The 20,729-nt window shown below is 41.8% G+C and overlaps 1 protein-coding gene across 5 annotated transcripts in view; it reads left to right on the forward strand.

The window, feature by feature from the left end:
- The window catches only part of tasor2 (transcription activation suppressor family member 2), a 179,057-nt gene that overhangs the window by 15,216 nt on the left and 143,112 nt on the right, over positions 1-20,729 (forward strand). For 4 of the 5 annotated variants that reach the window (XM_059987376.1, XM_059987375.1, XM_059987377.1 and 1 more), the window contains exons 2-4: positions 11,524-11,672; positions 16,471-16,566; positions 19,168-19,240. In XM_059987376.1, coding sequence (XP_059843359.1) covers positions 11,524-11,672; positions 16,471-16,566; positions 19,168-19,240 — 318 coding nt within the window. The remainder of the gene's footprint in view (positions 1-11,523; positions 11,673-16,470; positions 16,567-19,167; positions 19,241-20,729) is intronic. The other variant, XM_059987379.1, reaches the window with a different exon arrangement.

Consider the following 20,729-nt stretch of genomic DNA (forward strand, 5'->3'; position numbering starts at 1 on the left):
AGGAATCAGGATGTGCAGAGGAATGTTAGTCGTGGGAGCTGACAGTCTTCCCTTTGGTAATGGTGATCAGTTGGCATTTCTTGAGATGCATGTGACAACAGATAGACCCTTCACTGATGTACAGTCTTGGGGCAGGTTTTTCTTGTCATGGTAACTGACCTGTAGTTGAAAATATGAGGTCTTTTGATGTCGAAGTAGAATGACTTTGAACAAATTCCTTTTGATAAAGAGTCTTGAAAGATGAGGCACTGGCACAAAAAGTCTGTTCAGTGTTGTAAATTCAGCATTTGGACGTATGAATTTTGGCCACTGGACAAGTTACGTAGTGGGATTTGGGGGTTGATAGTGCTGCCTTTCTTTCTTGGTTTCATGGCTGCCCTCAGAAGAAGAATTTCAGAGTTGTATACTCGTAATAAATGAACCTTTGTTGCCCCATTGGATGTTCAAAAGCCACTCTGTCATTTAATATAAATTGAAAATGTTTGGATCTGAGAATCATATAAATTATTTGTGAAGTGGGGTGGAACCAATGGAGAATAATTCCAGTTGAGCACTAGCGCTAAGAGATCCATGATCCAGTCCATATTAGGGGGACAGAGATAGTTAGGGTCAGAAGCTTTAAACAAATTGGTATCAACATATTAGACCAGGGACCAGCAGCAAGTGTGATCACAAGGAAGGCATGATAGCGCCTCTATTTTCTTAAAGGTTTGCATGAATCTGGTACGTTAACAACTTTAACAAACCTTTGCATTGGAGAGTATTTTAGTTGGTTGCATCATACCCTGGTATGGAAACACCAATGCCCAAGAACAGAAAAGGCTATAGAAAGCGGAGTACACAGTGCAGTCCAGCACAGGTGAATTGCTGTCTACCACTGAGTATATTTTCATGGAGTGCTGCCACAACAAAGCAGCATTCATCATCAGAGAGCCCCTACCACACCATACCCTCTTCTCACTACTACCATCTGGCAGGAGGTACAGAAGCCTTAGGCCTCATACCACTAGGTCAGGAGCAGTTATTACTGAACAGGGTCCTGAACCGGCAAGGAGAACTTCAATCGCCACTATTCTGAAATGATTATCATTTTCAAGGACTATTTACAACTCATGTTCCAAGTATTTATTTGTACATTTTGTCTTTTTTTTTGGATACAGATGTTTGTCGGTCTTTATGTATAATTTTGTTTTGTAGAATTTGATTGTACAGTGAAACCTCGACTTTACGTGCCCCAATATAATGTGAATTCAGATATAACACAGTGAGTCATTGGACTCCATGTCCATCCATGTCCATGTCAATCCATACTCTCCCTTCTCTGGCCTTGCATCCCTTTTGCCAATCAACTTCCCAACTCTTGGCTTCATCCCTCCCCCTCCTGTCTTCTCCTATCATTTTGGGTCTCTCCCTCTCCCTCCCACTTTCAAATCTCTTACTATCTCTTTTTTCCATTAGTCCTGATGAAGGGTTGACCAGATGCTGCCTGGCCTGCTGCGTTCCACCAGCATTTTGTGTAAGCCATTGGACCTTTCTTTGCTCAAAATGAAAGAAACTGCTGGAAAAAGAAAATCTTTTTCTGTGGAAGATAAGCTTCACACACTTGAGAAATGCTGGGAGAAGAGTCTGGGACCAGCCTTTTCATCACGCCAATCCACCACGGAAGGTGATGACGAGCCAGATTTGCATGGCTTCACAGAGGAAGATGTGCATGAGGCAGAGAAGTTGTCTGAATGGAACAAAGAAGAGCTACATCAGTGGCACTCTGTCCAACATATGAACACCTGATGGATACTGAGATCGTCCATAACGTAACTATAGCACCGGCGGAGTCAAGTGTACTGGTTCTCAAGCCACAAGAGGATGATCATGAAGAGCCTCCACCCCCACCCCCAAAAGTGTCTGAAGCCATTGAACACTTTGAGGCGAGCTTCCATTGGCTGGAGACCCTGGAGCTGGACCACACAAAAAAAAACTCCGAAGCATTCTAGATTTTGCTCGCTGCCAGTGACATGCTACACTCAAACAAAGAACACTTGATCACTTTTTTAAGAAATAAACTGTAAATGATTGCTAATATTCTTAATGTTTTTGTGTATTAAAAAGCTTTACTAAAAATTAATTTGTTTTAATTTCTACAGTAAAAACAACGATTTATTCGTGGAATTCTTTAATTCAAAGGTAATTTACTTGCCAGAAGGTAAACGTGCAAAAAGCAGGTCAAATAGGGCAAAAATAGGGGTGTTTTAGGATGTCAGGTCAACATTGGGTCAGTTTGAGCGCTGATTTTCTTGAACCCTGATTCAGTGTGAACCCGCTTTTTTTTGTGATGACATTTTATGCACCCAAACAATTGCGTTATACTTCACTGTATTTTTTTCCCCTGTGAATGCTTGTAAGAAAATGAATTTACAGGTACAATAGATTCCGGTTAATTGGACCATCAATTAATTAGGGCAGCTGCTTGTTTGGCGCAACTCATAAAGAACAAAAACAAAGTGAGAAAATAGCTACACACACAAAATGCTGGTGGAACGCAGCAGGCCAGGCAGCATCTATAGGGAGAAGCACTGTCGACATTTCGGGCCGAGACCCTTCATCAGAATTCGTCCTGATGAAGTTTAGGATTAGGCTCCCAATGGTAAAGAATCCTCTGAAATGTAACCCCCGTGAAACTATTTATTGCCCATTGTAATCTTGTTAAAACATAACGTGGGGTGGCGGTATCAGTACGTGTATTCAGTACTGAGTTTGCGACCACCATGTACAAAAGATTAAAATTAATGCAATATGATGCTGGCTTCAAGCTGAAGGTTGTTGATTTTACTAAAGGAACGAATAATTCTGCAGCTGCTTAGAAGTTTAGTATGATAGAACAGGCCCCCAGTCCTCAGGGTCGCGTTGCCAATGGCCATTGGTGCTCAGCGCTTAATACGCTCAGCAGAGGATTGTGCTCAGAGAAGCTGTGCGGAGAGGATGGTCATCGGCTCGGAGGTTTGACGGACTTGGAGTCTGCTGTGGTCAGGTCGCTTTTGGTGTGTGCTGCGTCTGCGAGGCTGGGTTCGATGGAGCTTTCATTGTGTGTTGCGTCTGTGAGGCTGAGTCGGGTGGTGCCGTGGAAGTCCATAGCGGGGGTATTCCCTTCTGCTGCCAGCATGGGATGGCGAGTGTCGGGACCCTGGGGACTTGTGGAAACTGTGTGGTGATTTCTTTTGAACTTGTAGTCCTTTGACATCTTTGGACTATTTTTACTGTGCCCATGGTCTTTTTTTTTATCAATTATGCTATTGTTTGCACTGTTGTAACTATATTTTGTAACTATGTGGTTTTGTGCAGGTCTTGTAGCTTTAGTTTCTGGTCTTGTTTTGTCTGGTGGATTTGGAGCTCCTTTCCGGGGAACGCGCTAAGACAGTAGCGTGATATTAATATGCAGCAGCCTCTCCGGACTCTGGATTGGGGATTGCTAAACGTTATGTGGATTTTCTGGTGTAATCTGTTTTGTCATATGCTTTTGTGATATCATTCTGGAGGAACGTTATCTCATTTTTTAACTGCATTGCATTTGTGGTTTCTCAATGACAATAAACTGAATCTGAATCTGAAATGAGAAACAAGTGTGAGTGGAGAAAGGCAGAGGACACGCTGAGGGAAATGCCAAAGATGAAATGTGCAAACTGTGGGAAAACATGCCAGTGGCCAGAACTCAAAGAAAATGTTTTAGAGTGGGTGATCACCATATATGACCTGTCTTCCGTGTATTTGTTTTTCCAAAGTTGGCACCCTGTGTATAAGCTGACCCCCTAATTTTAGGACCAAAATTTAGGGCCAACTTCTCGGCTTATACATTGGAATTTACGGTATCTAACTTCAGAGTTTTCAGTTTTCCAAAAACCTTTTTTCTAGTGATGGTAACTTCACACACTTCATGACCCCTGGCACCTGGAATTTCCACCAAACTACTATTGTCTTCCACAGTGAAGATTGATGCAAAATACTTATTCAATTTGTCTGGCATTTCCTTGTCTGCCATTACTACCTCTCCAGCATCATTTTCCGGTGGTCTAATATCACTTTCACCTCTCTTTTACACTCTATATATCTGAAGAAACGTTTGGTATCCTCTTTAATATTATTGGTTAGCTTACTTTTCTATACCATCTTTGCCTTCTTAATGACATTTCAGTTGCCTTTTGTTTTTTTTAAAGCTTCCCAATCCTCTAACTTACCACTAATTTTTACTCTATTACATGCTCTCTCTTTGGCTTTAACTTGTCATTAGCCACGATTGTGTTATCTTGTCTTTAGATTCCTCTTTGGGATGTCTATAATGTTTCCAGAACTTCCAGCCATCGCTGCTCTACCATTATCCCCGCCAGTGTTCTTTTCCAATCACTTCTAGTCAATGTCTCTCTCATGCCTCTGTAATGCCCTTTTCTCTATTGTAATACTGATACATCTGACTTTAGCTTCTCTTTAAATTTCATGGTGAATTTGATCATATGATCACTTTCCCCTAAGTGTCCTTTTACCTTAGGTGCTCTAATCAATTCCGGTTCACTGCACAATACCCAATCCAGAATAGCTGATCTCCTAGTGGGCTCAACCAAGAGCTGCTCTTAAAAAGTAATCTCATATTCATTCTAGAAACTCCCCCTCTTGGAATCCAGCACTGTCATGATTTTCCCAGTCTTGAAATTCCCCATGACGTTTGTAACATTGCCCTTTTAGCATGCATTTTCTATCTCCTGTTGTAATTTGTAGACCACATCCTTACTAGTGTTTGAGAGTCTGTATAAAACTCCCATCAAGGTCCTTTTACCCTTGCAGTTCCTTAGCTGTATCCACAATTATTCAAGACCTTCTGCCCCCATGTCACCTCTTTCTATTGATTTCATTTCACTTTTTACCAACAGAGCTCTGTCTTCCTGCCTGTCCTTTCAATATAACGTGTATCCTTGGACATTAAGGTTCCAGCTATAACCTTCTTTCAGCCGTGATTCAGTGATGCCAATGATGTCATACCTGCCAGTGCTACAAGTTCATCTACCTTAGCTAGATAGATATCTGATGGATAGGGGAATCAAGGGATATGGGGACAAGGCAGGAAATGGGTATTGATAGTGAATGATCAATATTGATCTCAGAATGGCGGTGCAGACTCGAGGGGCCGAATGGTCTACTTCTGCACCTATTGTCTATTGTCTATTATTCCGTATACTTCGTGCCTTCAAATATAACACCTTCAGTTCTGTATTCACCCTTTTCAACTTTGTCTGCCTTTTACATTGCAACTCATCTTGTTGACATCAATTTTGCCCCATCAGCAGCCTCTCCATACTACACATTGCCTCTGTTTCTAAACCAGTTACCTCATCAGCACTGTCACTCTGGTTCCCATTTCCCTGCCAAATCCCCTTTCCAGTAACTTTCCCACAACTGATGTCAGACTCACTGGCCTATAATTTCCTGGTTTATGTTTGGAGCATTTCTTTTTAAGGGCGGAAGAATATCAGCTATCCTCCAGTCTGCTGGTACCTTTCCTGTCACTAAGGATTTAAATATCTCTGGCAGGGCCTCACCAATTTCTGTGCTTGCCTCCCGTAGGGTCTGAGGGAACACCTTGTTAGGCCTTGGGGATTTAATGGACCCTGAATTGCAAGCACTTCCTTCTCTGTGATCTGTACAGGCTCCATGAAGTTGGAGCTGCTTTGCCTCACTTCTATAGATTCTGTCCATCTCTGCAGTAAATACAGATGCAAAATAATATCATTTATAGACAATAGGTGCAGAAGTAGACCAGTCGGCCCTTTGAGCCTGCGCTGCCATTCTGAGATCATGGCTTATCATCTACTATCAATACCCGGTTCCTGCCTTGTCCCCATTTCCCTTGATTCCCCTATCCATAAGATACCTATCTAGCTCCTTCTTGAAAGCATCCAGAGAATTGGCCTCCACTGCCTTCGGAGGCAGTGCATTCCAGACCCCCACAACTCTCTGGGAGAAGAAGTTTTTCCTTAACTCTGTCCTAAATGACCTACCCCTTATTCTCAAACCATGCCCTCTGGTACTGGACTCTCCCAGCATCTGGAACATATTTCCTGTCTCTGTCTTGTCCAATCCCTTAATAATTTTATATGCTGCAATCAGATCCCCTCTCAATCTCCTTAATTCCAGCGTGTACAAGCCCAGTCTCTCTAACCTCTCTGCGTAAGACAGTCCGGACATCCCAGGAATTAACCTCGTGAATTTACGTTGCATTTCCTCTACAGCCAGGATGTCCTTCCTTAACCCTGGAGACCAAAACTGTACACAATACTCCAGGTGTGGTCTCACCAGGGCCCTGTACAAATGCAAAAGGATTTCCTTGCTCTTGTACTCAATTCCCTTTGTAATAAAGGCCAACATTCCATTAGCCTTCTTCATTGCCTGCTGCACTTGCTCATTCACCTTCAGTGACTGATGAACAAGGACTCCTAAATCTCTTTGTATTTCTCCCTTACCTAACTCTACACCGTTCAGATAATAATCTGCCTTCCTGTTCTTACTCCCAAAGTGGATAACCTTACACTTATTCACATTAAACGTCATCTGCCAAGTATCTGCCCACTCACTCAGCCTATCCACAAGTCACCCTGAATTCTCCTACCATCCTCATTACATGTCACACTGCCACCCAGCTTAGTATCATCAGCAAATTTGCTGATGTTATTCTCAATGCCTTCATCTAAATCGTTGATGTAAATCGTAAACAGCTGTGGTCCCAATACCGAGCCCTTTGGCACCCCACTAGTCGCCACCTGCCATTCTGAGAATCACCCATTCACCATTACCCTTTGCTTTCTATTTGCCAACCAGTTTTCTATCCATGTCAATGTCTTCCCCCCGATGCCATGAGCTCTGATTTTACCCACGAATCTCCTATGTAGGACCTTATCAAATGCCTTCTAAAAATCGAGGTACACTACATCCACTGGATCTCCATTGTCTAACTTCCTGGTTACATCCTTGAAAAACTCCAATAGATTACTCAAGCATGATTTGCACGTGGTAAATTCATGCTGGCTCGGCCCAATCACTGCTATCTAGATATGCCACTATTTCATCTTTAATAATGGACTCTGGCATTTTCCCCACTACTGATGTTAGGCTGACAGGACGATAGTTCTGTTTTCTCCCTCCCTCCTTTCTTAAAAAGTGGGATAACGTTAGCCATTCTCCAATCCTCAAGGAACTGATCCTGAATCTAAGGAACATTGGAAAATGAGTACCAATGCATCCACAATTTCCAGGGCCTCCTCCTTTAGTACCCTAGGATGCAGACCATCTGGACCTGGGGATTTGTCAGCCTTCAGTCCCATCAATCTACTCATCACCGTTTCCTTCCTAATGTCAATCTGTTTAATTTCCTCTGTTACCTTATGTCCGTGGCCCATCCATACATCTGGGAGATTGCTTGAGTCTTCCCTAGTGAAGACAGATCTAAAGTACTTATTAAATTTTTCTGCCATTTCTCTGTTTCCCATAACAATTTCACCCAATTCATTCTTCAAGGGCCCAGCATTGTTCTTAACTATCTTCTTTCTCTTCACATACCTAAACAAGCTTTTGCTATACTCCTTTATATTTCTGGCTAGCTTGCGTTCGTACTTCATTTTTTCTCCCCGTATTGCCTTCTTAAGTTCTGTTGTTCCTTAAAAATTTCCCAGTTATCTGTCCTCCCACTCACCTTAGCTCTGTCATACTTGCTTTTTTTTTAATGCTATGCAATCTCTGACTTCCTTTGTCAACCACTGTGGCCCCTTTCCCCCCTTTGAATCCTTCCTTCTCTGGGGGATGAACTGATTTTGCGCCTTGTGCATTATTTCCAAGAATACCTGCCATTGCTGTTCCACTGTCTTTTCTGCTAGGCTATCCATCCAGTTAACTTTGGCCAGCTCCTCCCTCATGGCTCCATAGTCTCCCCTGTTCAACTGCAACACTGACACCTCTGATCTGCCCTTATCCCTCTCAAATTGCAGATAAAAACTTATCACATTATGGTCACTACCTCCTAATGGCTCCTTTACTTCAAGATCACTTATCAAATCCTGTTCATTGCACAAGACTAAATCCAGAATAGCCTTGTCCCTGGTCGGCTCTTGTACAAGCTGTTCCAAGAATGCATCCTATCCTGGGGTCCAGCACCAACCTGATTCTCCCAGTTCACCTGCATGTTGAAATCCCCCATAACTACTGCAACATTACCTTTGCCACATGCTAATGTTAACTCCCTATTCAACTTGCACCCAATATCCATGCTACTGTTTGGGGGCCTGTAGACAACACCCATTAGGGTCTTTTTGCCCTTACTGTTCCTCAGTTCTATCCACACAGACTCTACTTCTCCTGATCCCATGCCCCCCCTTGCAAAGCACTGAATCTCATTCCTCACTGACAGGGCCACCTCACCCCTTCTGCCCACATTTCTGTCCTTATGATAGCACGTATACCCTTGTACATTCATTTCCTAGGTCTGATCTTCCTGATTTAAGATCGCCCCCATCTGTTTTGGCTCTTCACATGGATCATCATTCTGGTTTTCCAGAGGGCCAATTTTGTCCTTTGCAATCCTTTTTCTCTTAACATATCTGTAGAATTCCATAGGATTTTCCATCACCTTTTCTGCTGGAGCAACTTCATTCCTTCTTTTACCCTTCCTGATTTTTTAAGTGTTCTCTTGCATTTCTTATCCTGCAGAAGTACCCCATTTGGTCCTATCTGGCCGTACCTGCTATGCACCTCCTTTTTTTTTCTTAATCAGGGCCTCAATATCTCTTGAAAACTAAGGTTCCCTACACTTGATTTCTTTACCTTTAATTCTGACAGGCACATACTGTATAAGCCTTGTACTCTCAGAATCTAACTTTTGAAGACTTTCCACTTACTAAGTACCCCTTTGCCAAAAAACGGCCTGTCCCAATCCACATTTGCCTGATCAGTTATGATACCATCAAACTTGCCCTTTCTCCAATTTAGAATCTCAATCCATGGACCGGACATATCCTTGAAACTAATGGCATTGTGGTCACTGGATACAAAGTGTTCCCCTACACAAACTTCTGTAGCTTGCCTATATCATTCCCTAATAGCAGATCCAGTATTGTACACTCTCTCATTGGGACCTCTATGTACTGATGAAGGAAACTTTCCTGAATACAACATTGTCCCATCTAGTCCTTTTACAGTGTGGGATTCTGAGTCAATATTTGAAAAGTTAAACTCACCTACTATAACAACATGTGTTTCTTGCAACAGTCTGCAGTCGCTTTGCAAATTTGTTCCTCTAAATCCATGGGTCAGTTGGGTCGTCAGTAATATAGTTCCATTAAGTGGTTGTTCCTTTCTTATTTCTCAATTCCATCAATATTGACGTAGTACTGGAGTTCCAGCCAGCTGGTGGCGTAGTGGCTTCAGTGCCGGACTTCTGAGTTCGAATCCAGCCGGCTCCAAAAACCTGGAGAGGGATGGGCTCCGCCAGTTTTCAGATGCCCAAGACATGCTATATGATGCAAAAAGATTGGTGCAATAAGCTTGTCATGACAGCGCCCCAACGACTCCACCAGGAGTTAAGGACGGACAGATGGACACATACATACACACACTCTCTCGCTCTCTCTCTCGCACTCTCTCTCACTCTCCAGCCTGTCTTGATGGAACACTGCTGTGACAATTTCCCTGACGCCAGCCACCAGTCCTCCTTTAATCCCTCTTGCTCTGTCACGTCTAAAACAACGGAATCTGGGAATATTGAACTGCCACTCCTGTCCCTCCTGCAACCAAGTCTCACTAATGGCTACAGATTCCTAATGGCGTGAGCTCATCCACCTTTCCTATGATACTTCTTACATTGAGGTATAGGCAGCTCTGGCCACCAGTCATACCATGTTCATCCTTTTGGTTCCTGTATTTATCTGAGGTGTTGCTAACATTTGCCTCCACACCCTCTGCACTAACTGTTCTGGCACTCTGGTTCTTATACCCCTGCAACTCCAGTGTAAACCCTACTGGACAGCATTAGCAAACCTTCCCACTAGGATATTAGTCCCCCTCCAGTTCAAGTGCAAACTGTCCCTTCTGTACAGGTCCCACCTTCCCTGGAAGGGAACCCAACGATCCAAAACTCTTTTGCCTTTCCTCCTTAGCCATGTGTTAAGCTGTATAGTCTTCCTAATTCGGGCCTCACTAGCATGTGACATGGGTAGTAATCCTGATATCACAGTCCTGGAGGTCCTGCCCTTTAACTTAGCACTGAACCCTGAGCTCCCTATGCAGAACCTTGTCACTCATTCTACCCTTGTCATCGGTTCCTACATGGGCCATGAGTTCTGGCTGTGCACCTTCCTACTTAAGAATGCAGAGGTCTCCATCGGAGATGTCCCAGACCCTGGCACCAGGGAGGCAACTTGCCATCCAGGAATCTTGTTCTCACCCACAGAACATCCTTTTTGTTCCTCTAACTAACCAATCCCCTATCACCCTAGCACACCTCTTTCCCTTCTGAGTCACAGCGCCAAATATCCGACTGCTGTAACTGTCCTCTGTTAGGTCATCCCACAACAGTATCCAAAGTGGTTTACCTGTTGTTGAGTGGGATGCCACAGGGGTACTCCTCACTGGCTGTTTAACCTCTTTCCCCTCTCTGACTCACCCAGTCTCCTGTGTCCTGCATCTTGTGTGTAACTACCTCCCTATCTCCTATCAGCCCCTCAGCCTCCCGAATGTCTCTTTACTGAAGCCTCGAAAAGCTAAAGCCTCAAGATCACCTCTCTAACTCTGTTCACTCCAACGATGGCCACTGCATTTGCCTTTGCCTTCCTTTAATTTGTTCTTGCTAATCAATCTCAAACACCAGTTGGTCACTGGTCAGAGCTTAATTTATGATGCTGCCATCTGATGCTGCCTTTTTCTACTTAGTCAATCGACCTGATTGAAATCTTGTCTTGTCAAGCTTCTGATGTCCAACTGGTCGCTGGTCAGAGTAGTGAATAAAGTTGATCCTTGTTCCTTGGACTTAACTCTTGAGAGGGTGGGAAGGGTCTTTATTTCTGCTGTAGAGTTAGCCTTAACTTTATTGCAGTTACTGAACAGTAGTCTGCTGTGAGAAGTTTACAGTCCGTGGTTATGGATGAAGTGTGGTTTGTAGCATGAGGTACTGCAAGATTGTCAATGCCTCTGGATTTATCTCACAGGGTTAGTGGCTAATCAGACAAGATGCTAGAAGTTTAAATTGTAGTACCATATGGATCTTGAAAACTGCATGCAGCACCCTTTCTATTATCAATAGAATGCTTATCTGCATTCAAATGTCATGTTAAAAAGCAAAACTACCTTGCAATCATTTTTTCCATTGCGTGGATACTAATATTTTATTATTGAAACGTACTGTAATTTGGAAACCATGTACATCTTTGTACGTATTTCTGCAAGAATAGCTGTTTTGGAAGTATAATGCAATATAACATTTTGCATTTACTCTGTTTGCAGGTATCTTTTGCTCCATATCTCTCACCTCCAGCCAATTCACACAGGAAGTACTACCAATCTTGCAGCAGGGATACTTAGATGAAACATCAAGGGATTATTTTTATTACAGCCAAGCGACCTTAGTGAATAATACAAGGCTACTAAATCAGGTATTGTAGACTATTTTTATAGGAGTCTACTGATGCATTTTCTATCTTGGTCTACTTTCCTGCATGTTCTCAAATTAGTTGATACCTTAATTTTCAAAAGTTTACCATCTTTCCTTGAAGCTGCTGAAGATCCATGTTTATACAATGATTCACAGCCAGCAGACTGAGGTAGCTTCACTTTAATCCTACCTCTCATCGGGCCGTGACCCTCAGCTGTTTGCTATCTATACATATCTGTCATGGAAACAGACTCGATGCCCAGTGAGTCCACATTGACCACTTAGTTGGACTAATCCCACATTAAGATCTGAATCAGGTTTATTATCACTGACATAGGTCATGAAATTTATTGCTTTGCAACAACTGCCCTGTGCAAGACAAAAACTACATGTTACATTGAGCAAGTAGTGCAAAAAAGGAATATAGACATAATTAAGCACACATTTTATTCCCTCAGCATTCTTATCAATTCCCCCCAGATTCTAAAACTCATTTACTCACCGGGGCAATTAATGTGGAATTGTGTCATGTGGAATATACTTCCCATTAATCTGAGAGGAGGTGCCTGGGTAATCCAGGTTAATTAAACCCAAAGATGTAATGTTAGAAAGCTCCACCTGTCAAGGGATGAAAACCAGGTTTACTGAAATTAAAAAAAAGAGCATTGAGAAAAAAATAACTATGCGAGAATGTAGGCGGGGACAAGTGACAGAAACACAGTAAATTATAGAAACTAGTGTAAAGGGGATTTCTTCTTTTTCTTTGATATAAAGATATAAACTCTTAAAAGTGAAGTTGGTAGTTAATATCTCTACTTTTTGGAAATCCTTGGGTTGAAACCCCTGAAAGCGAGACAGTATCGATAAAAAAATTTATTGAAGCTACAGCTATAACAAATACCAGCTATAGGAGGACGATATTGGCAGAGAGTAGTGGCCAAGATCTCTACCGTGTTACCAGGAATTAGTTCTGTTAAATTATACCAAGGCCAAGGCATTTGGTCAAAGTTCCCTCTGTTTAATGTGTTGTGGATTGACTTCTTGTGGATGACCTACCATTCCAGCCAACAAATCAAGAAACAAAATAGTGAGCCACCCAAGATCGCAGACCCAGAACAGGAACAGAATGCTTCAAGATGCCAAAGATTTAATGTGTTTGGATGTATAATTTTATTTCTCATTCAAAGGATCTGAATTTGATTTTCTGTTAGAACTGATTAGAACTTCGATACTGACTGAATAAGACTTAACTTTGTTTAGAAGTTGTGATGTTGGAGAATTTGTTGTGAAAGGAGTTAAGCTGTATATAAATATTTTTTGAGGGGAGGGATTGAATTTGTATTTGTAGATATACAGACCTGAAAGTGAAACTGAGGTTAACTATAATACTTAAAAATTGGAATTCAGTTAGTTTCCCAACTAACAAGGGATAAAGAAAAAGGCAAATGTTAGTCTGTAAACCTTTAAATAGGCAATAACACTAGATCTAATTAGTGAAATTGGAGTTATAAAGGTTATTCCAATGAATTTCACTGAATCTAACTAAAAACAAATTTGGTTTTTGTTGATATCTGAGATTTGGAACCTAAAACAATGTTTGCATTTTGAATTGGTCTTACACCTGCAAATACTTTGTATATATTTCTATTTTTATAAGCAAAACTTGCCTCCAGAAGTGTGTGTTTTGTATTCACTGCCTCCTTTTGATTCCTGGAGCTTCTGATGGCCCACATGCACTTAGTGTAGATTTTAAATTCATTAGATTTTTCTCATATAGTGCAGCAACCAGTCACATAAAGTAAGACCAGCACTACACAGGTGTTTCACCCGAGAAGCTGAAGAGCTAGCAATACAATGCCCAGATCCCAAAATGGGATAAATAAAATTTATTTAATCGGTTGTAGAGCTTGCAATTATTTTACTTGACATGGAGGCTGAATGAAAGAAAAAAAGTTGCTTCATATGGCTGCAGAATTTATTTCAGATGGTCAAAAGGTGATGTATGGATAACAAGGGTCATATAAACAAAAGGCATTAAAATGAGATGGAAGCCTCTTGAATAGCAACATGGTAGAATCAGGTTAATGATTCTGCTGTCTCAAGCGGCTTTACTTTCGTTTCATTTTGTGTGTGTGGGTTTCTTCCCATAGTTCAAGGATGTGCCGGTTAGTAGATTAATTGGTCATTATAAGTTGTCCCATGATTAGACTAGGGTTGCTGGATAGCGTGAATTGAAGGGGTGGAAGGGCTTGTTCTGCATGGTATCTGAAAATAAATAAGTAAAATTTTTAATTTCCATGCAGGGAATTGGTTATGTGCTGGACGTGCATAAACCTGTATAGATACTTGAGGGTAAAATTACATGGTGAGATCGCTCTGATATCACAGTTCTATTTACTTTGAGCCATAACTATGCACAAATAAGTAGTCAGTGCTAAGGAAATGTTTGACATGCCAGTGTAACATGCGGCCTCTTGACTCCAACTTAAAAACTGAACACATTAGAAGTTCACTAAAGCCAGGCTCTCCGTAATTGAAACATTAGTTGAAAATTCACCCTTCCTTTCCAAAGGACTTTAAGTTCCGAGGTGCATACATCATCTGTAGTCCATCTTGGTCCAACCATGTTCGTCATGGCCAAAAACACGCACCAGTGCCTCTATTTCAGGAAGCTAAAGAAATTCTGCAATTCCCTGTTGAATTTTAACCTATTTTTATCATTGTACCATAGAAAGCAGTCAGTCTGGATGTAAAATGGCCTGGTATGGCAGGAAACTGCAGAGAATTGTGGACACAGCTCAGCATGTCACAGCAACCAGCCTCCCCTCTGGACCTGGTTTACACTTCTTGCTTCCTCACTAAAGTGACCAGCATAATTAAATACCCCACCACCCCAGATGTTCTTTCTTCTCCCCTTTAGTGTCAGACAGAAATACAAAAGCCTGAAGCGCCGACCAACAGGCCCAAGATAGCTTTTATCAAAATCTTAAACGGATTCTTGAATGATAAGATGGACTTTTGGCCTCACAATTTACCTCATCATGATCTTAAATTTTATCATTTACCTGAACTGCAAGTTTTGGGTAGTTTTTACACTTCATTTTGCATTATTATTGTTTTACCTTATTCTAGCGCAATGCACAGTGTAATGATTTGATCTGAGTACGTAAGACAAGCACATTCACTGTATCTTGGTATGTGTGACAACAATAGCAAATACCAATAATAGAGAACTAAGCTCGAATATAGCCAGCCGATAGTGTAGTGGCATCAGCACTGTACTTCAAGAGGAATGGTCCCGAATTCGAATCCGGCCAGCTCCTTGCACACTTTCCATCTGTGCTGGGGTGAGCACTGAACTAGCAATTCAGCCTTGTAAAAAAAAACCAGTCAAACACTATGGAAATGGCAAAAATGTTGCCTAATGCACCACAAGGCACCTAAAGGAACAACAAGCTTGAATATAGCTGACCACTTTTCCTGAACTTTTAGTTTCCTGCCCTGTAAACAGCTTTGCAGAAATGCATGGGACTGCTGGTGAAAGTTCATCTACAATGGTGTTCCACTTAGACCCAGCAGAAATGAAGAAACACCACCATATTTCAATGTTGGCAAAGATTCAGATTGGGGTTTAGATATATTCATCAGTACACTGAAACATACAGTGAAATGCAACATTTGCATTAACTGCCAGCATAGCCAAGGATGTGCTGGGGCATCCCACAAGTGTTGCCACGTGTTTCTGCACCAACAGAATATGCCCACGATTCTCGGCAGGGCAGCACAAGCAGCAACAACAGCAAAGAAAAACCCTTTTTCCCCATCTCTCTCACACTCTCACCCACCAATGACTGGTAGGCAATGTTCACACGTCTAAATGATAGAAGTTGTGAGTTTGGGAGGTGCTGTTGAAGTATCCTAGACAAGTAATTTCTGTGTTTTTTATAAATGGGTGGGAGGAGTAAATGGTAGAGTTTGTTTGAGCCTGACTGCAACTCTAGATGGTTTAGGAGGTCAGAAAATCACCAATTATGGTTCCCCTTCAAGTCGCATGAATATGTGCATACATGCACGTATCCATACAATAAAACATACAAGTTTGGAGCAGGAATAGGTCACTTGGCTCCTGAAGTCTGTTGTGTCACTTGGGTGATTTGATTATTATCTCATGGTCAGTTAACATCGCTTTGATTAGTAATTATTAATCAAATATCTACCCACTTCTGCCTTAAAAAATACTCCAGAGCTCTCCTTGCTCTGCTTTTTAGGGAAGAGAGCCCCAAAGACACTGAGCTCTCTTGAGAGAAAGAATTTTGGTTCATATCCTTTTTAATGGGTGATCACTTACTTCTAAATTGAAGCATCCTGGCTTTAGATTGCCCTGTATGCGAGCTCTTTACCCACTCCCTTTCTCTGCTTTATGACCTCTAAATCCTTTTCACAGCTCACTTTCCTCCCACTCTTCATTTCATCAGCCAATGCAGCAACCATTATTTCCATTCTTTCATCCATGTCAGTTAAGTAAATTGTAAATTTCCTGTCCTGGAAATATTACCATTCTTCATCACTGGGTCTAAATCCTGGACATTATTCCCAACAGCACTGTGTGAGAACCTTCACCGGAACGGCTATGGTGGTTGCCAGCATCTTTTCAACAGCATTTGAGGATGGACATTAAGTGCTGGTCTTACCCTGATTGCAAAATTGAATAAATAATGAGTTGTTTAATGTTATTTTGGGTTAAATTGTTTTCTGGTAACCGAGAACTGATGACGATGCTTTATTTATTAATTATATAGCGCAATGATTGGCTGCTAGAAATGAAGCATAAGGGATATACCGAGGAGGAGCTTGCTGAATCCTTTGCTTTTTTACTGTTTGACACGGAAGATCAGGTAAATCCAAAATCATAAGTTTGGCAGGATTGAAGGAAACGGACTAGGGATGGGAAACAGATTCTTACCCTAGATTGTGAGAATACCAAACTCTCTGCCACCAGCCAGGTCCCGTCACATAAGAAGTGCCAGTAATTTATGCCATTTGCTTCTTGACTTGTGAATACTCCTTATTATATGTTAATGTATGTGTGTTATTATTACCTTATGTGTTGTGTGTGAGTTATACCTGCTGTTGTGCACCTTGGTCCAGAGGAACGATGTTTCATTTGGTGGCATACATGTATCCGGTTGAATGACAATAACCTTGAGCTTTAAACTGAGAATTTATGATTATACTGAAGACTGCTTAATTATGCAAGCCCATTGGCATGTGAAAATATAGAGCAGAATGGCTAGTTGTGACAGAACTGTGCACCATATGTTCAGTTAGCTTCATAAGCAGTGAAAGCAGAAGTTAAGCAGTTTATTTATTCTTTAAAAAAAAATGTTTAACACATCCTTGTAGATGGTTGTTCAAGTGTAAAATTAAAAAATGACCTGTAAATGGCCAGGTCAACATACATTAGACGGGTTCAAAGGAGCTATTGGTCTATTAAAGCTCAAAATAGAATGGAGGACACACACAGTGAATATAAGCAAGTCATCTTGACCAGTAAACACTGGACACCTTGATCTTATTCGAATTGCCAACATTTTATCAGAATGCCTACCAAACCCAGTACATGTTGGAGCCCTTCTGATTTGAGCCAAGATCCATGTTGATACAGGCAGTAATTGAGAATAAGGCCCGAGGCCTTAGAAAAAGAAAGCTATGTGATGCAAGAGAGAATAGTTGTGTACTAGTTTAATTGTCCCAGGATGTTGTTGATTTTAGTTTCCCTGTTTGATGTCACTTACAAGATTCAAGATTGTTTAATGTAATTTCCAGTACGCAAGTGTAAAGGGGAATGAATTAATTGTTACTCCCAATCCAGCGCAACATTAAAAATATAATATATATATTTCTTTGTATTAGTGTATTATGTAGTATATAATATACTAATATAAAGAAAACAATAATAACAAAAACACAAATACTGTATGAACTTGTAACTAACTCTTACAGCTATTTGGACTATATCTCGTCCCACCCTGTTACTTGTAATCTCTGGAGATAGTTTATCTACTGATGTCTGTTACAAAGCCACTGACTCCCTGTAATCCAGCTACCTGGATTATACTACTTCCCACCTTGTTACTTGTAAAAACTCTATCCTCTTCTCACAATTCCTCCTCTGCTGCATCTGCTCTCAGCATGAGGCTTTTCATTCCAGAGCGAAGAAGGTGTCCTCCTCCTTCAAAGAAAGGGGCTTTCCTTCCTCCACCATCAACTGCACCTCTTACATTTTGTGCACATCTGCCCTCACCCCATCCTCCCGCCACCCCGCCAAGGATAGGGTTCCTCTTGTCCTCACCTACCACCCCAGCAGTCTCCCTATCTAGCACATAATTCTCCATAACTTTAGACATCTCCAACGGGATCCCACCACCAAGCACATCCTTCCATCCCCTTCACTTTTTGCTTTCTGCAGGGATTGCTTCCTAAACGACTCCCTTGTCCAATTACCTCTCCCCACTGATCTCCCTCCTGACACTTATCCTTGCAAGTGGAACAAGTTCTACACCTGCCCCTACACTTCCTCCCTCACTACCATTCAGGGCCCCAGACAGTCCTTCCAGGTGAGGTGACAGTTCACCTGTGAGTCATTTGGGGTCACCTACTGTATCTGGTGCTCCCAATGTGGCCTCCTCTATCTCAGGGAGACCCAGTGCAGATTGGGAGGCTGCTTGGCCGAGCACCTGCGCTTCATTGGCCAGAAACAGTGGGATCTCTCAGTTGCTATCCATTTTAATTCCACTTCCCATTCCCATTCCAACATATCAGTCCATACCCTCCTCTACTGTTGTGATAAGGCCACGTTCAGGTTGAAGGAGCAACACCTTGTATTCCATATGATTTCTCGAACTAATTCCCCACCACCCCCTTTCTTTTACCATTCCCCATTCCTATTTCCCTCTCTCACCTTATCTTCTTATCTGCCCATTACCTTGCTCTGGTGCGGCTCTCCCCTTTTCCTTCTTCCATGGTCTTCTGCCCTCTCGTATCAGACTTCCCCTTCTCCAGCCCTGTATCTCTGTCACCAATCAACGTCCCAGTCCTTTACCTCGCCCCCCCCCCCCGTTTCACCTATTACCTTGTGTATCTTCCTCCCCTCCCCCATTTCTTACTCTGACTCCTCATCTTTTTCCAGTCCTGCTGAAGGGTCTCGTCCATAGTTGCTACCTGGCCTGCTGAGTTCCCCTAGCATTTTGTGTGTGTTACTTGGATTTCCAGCATCTGCAGATTTTCTCTACTTTATAAATACATAAGATAGCTTATACATATAGATTGATTATATAAAGTGATGCTAGGCACAGATGTGTCTGTATATAGGGTGACTCTGACAGGAAATGATATAATGGTGGTGAGTGGTGTGCAAGAGTGGGTTAATGGGTGGAAATGTTGATCAGCCTTGCTGCTTGGGGAAAGTAACTGTTTTTATTCCTGTTTTATTGTAGGCAAAAGCAGTTTGTCAAAACGGATTGGAGACTGGGCGTAGTGACATGACGACACTTGGAGATCCAATAAAGGGTATATTTGTTTTTATGCAATTAGTAATGAATGAGTGTGAATGAATGAGACCATCTATTACAGGAAGTGAAGTCTCTGTTGGGAAAGAGAAGACTTTCTTTTGATTGAGAAATGTAAAGGTGTTGAACAAGTAAAGGCATATTATTCATAAGCATATGGTTTTGTGCTAAAGATGATTTTTTCAAAGACTCTAAGTGTAGGATTTGAGCAAAGAGTTGTAAATTTTATTATTACTTCTGCAAATTCACTATTGTTTCTATACGTTGAACTGCATCAGTTTTCTTTCTGCATTGAATCTCTTTAAGTTAATTTTTGACAGTTTTATACTTTAGAAGAATCTAGTGCACCAATTTGTAGCTGACTTCCAAGGTGGGATGTGCTTGCTGGGTGGGAGTGCTCTTTTGATTTGGAAGTGTGTGGGTACAGTCGGTAATAGGGTTCAAGAAGAGTGTCCCTAAAGCGGCATTAAGTACTGTTCACATAGCACATTCAGAGTAAACGTAAGCGACCCAAAGCAGCAGCACCAGGACATTTTCTACTGCTCCTCCTTGCTTTCTGTCTTGTTGCACTGGAGGAAGTGGGCTGACACACTGACGGGGCCTAGACTTTTATAAACTCCAACTGGTTGGAGGCAAAGGCACTTGTTATCGAGGCCCATTTGTTGGAGCCGAGTTCGCGAGTCTCTGCAAGTTCTCTGGGGAGGTCGAAGCTTGGTGTCTGTAGGCCTGAAACCGCTGGAGGCCCTTTCTTGAGTTTCAGGGACTGAAATGGGGCTGGTTTTGCCATTCTAGCTTCTTACCCATTCCTTTCCAGACCTGATGAAGGGTCTCGGCCCGAAATGCTGAATGCTTATTCATTTCCTGATCTGCTGAGTTCCTCCAGTGATGCGCGTGTGTTGCTCTTTGATTTCCAGCATCTGCAGAATCTCTTGTGTTTTCGTTTTGCTGCTGTTGTCTCTTGTTATGTTCTGTGTTGTTTTACAAAGAATTGTGGGCATGCTACGTTGGCGCCAGAATGTGTGGCAACACTAGTAGGCTGCCCTCAGCACACCTTCAGGTGTGTTGGTTTTTCATGCGACTGGCATATTTCACTGTGTGCTTTGATGTACAAATAAATTTGAATAGGTGGCAATATGCCAATCCATTTCAGATCCAAAACTTCAAAGAATATTTTAACCTTGTGTAAGAGGGTTCTCCTTTGTGAGGGGGTTTCTTCTTTCTTTATGTTACTGCGTATGTTAATCAAAATGGCTTCTTTGTTTTGTTAGAAGTAGGAATGCTTCTTTGTTATGATAAGTGCTTTCTCTCGCAGCTTGTTTGGGTTAAAATTTACTGATAACGAGAATTGTATTCGTTTGTTAACCAATTGGGGTGGAGGTTATTCCTTTTTTTTCTTTCTAAATCTTTTTATTAATATTAGTAATATGGACAGAATACAGATGATATATTGATAAAGAAATTACCAACATACACATTCCATTACATATGAA

The sequence above is a fragment of the Hypanus sabinus genome, chromosome 13 (genome assembly GCF_030144855.1).
Source record: "Hypanus sabinus isolate sHypSab1 chromosome 13, sHypSab1.hap1, whole genome shotgun sequence".
NCBI classification, from domain to species: Eukaryota; Metazoa; Chordata; class Chondrichthyes; order Myliobatiformes; family Dasyatidae; genus Hypanus; species Hypanus sabinus.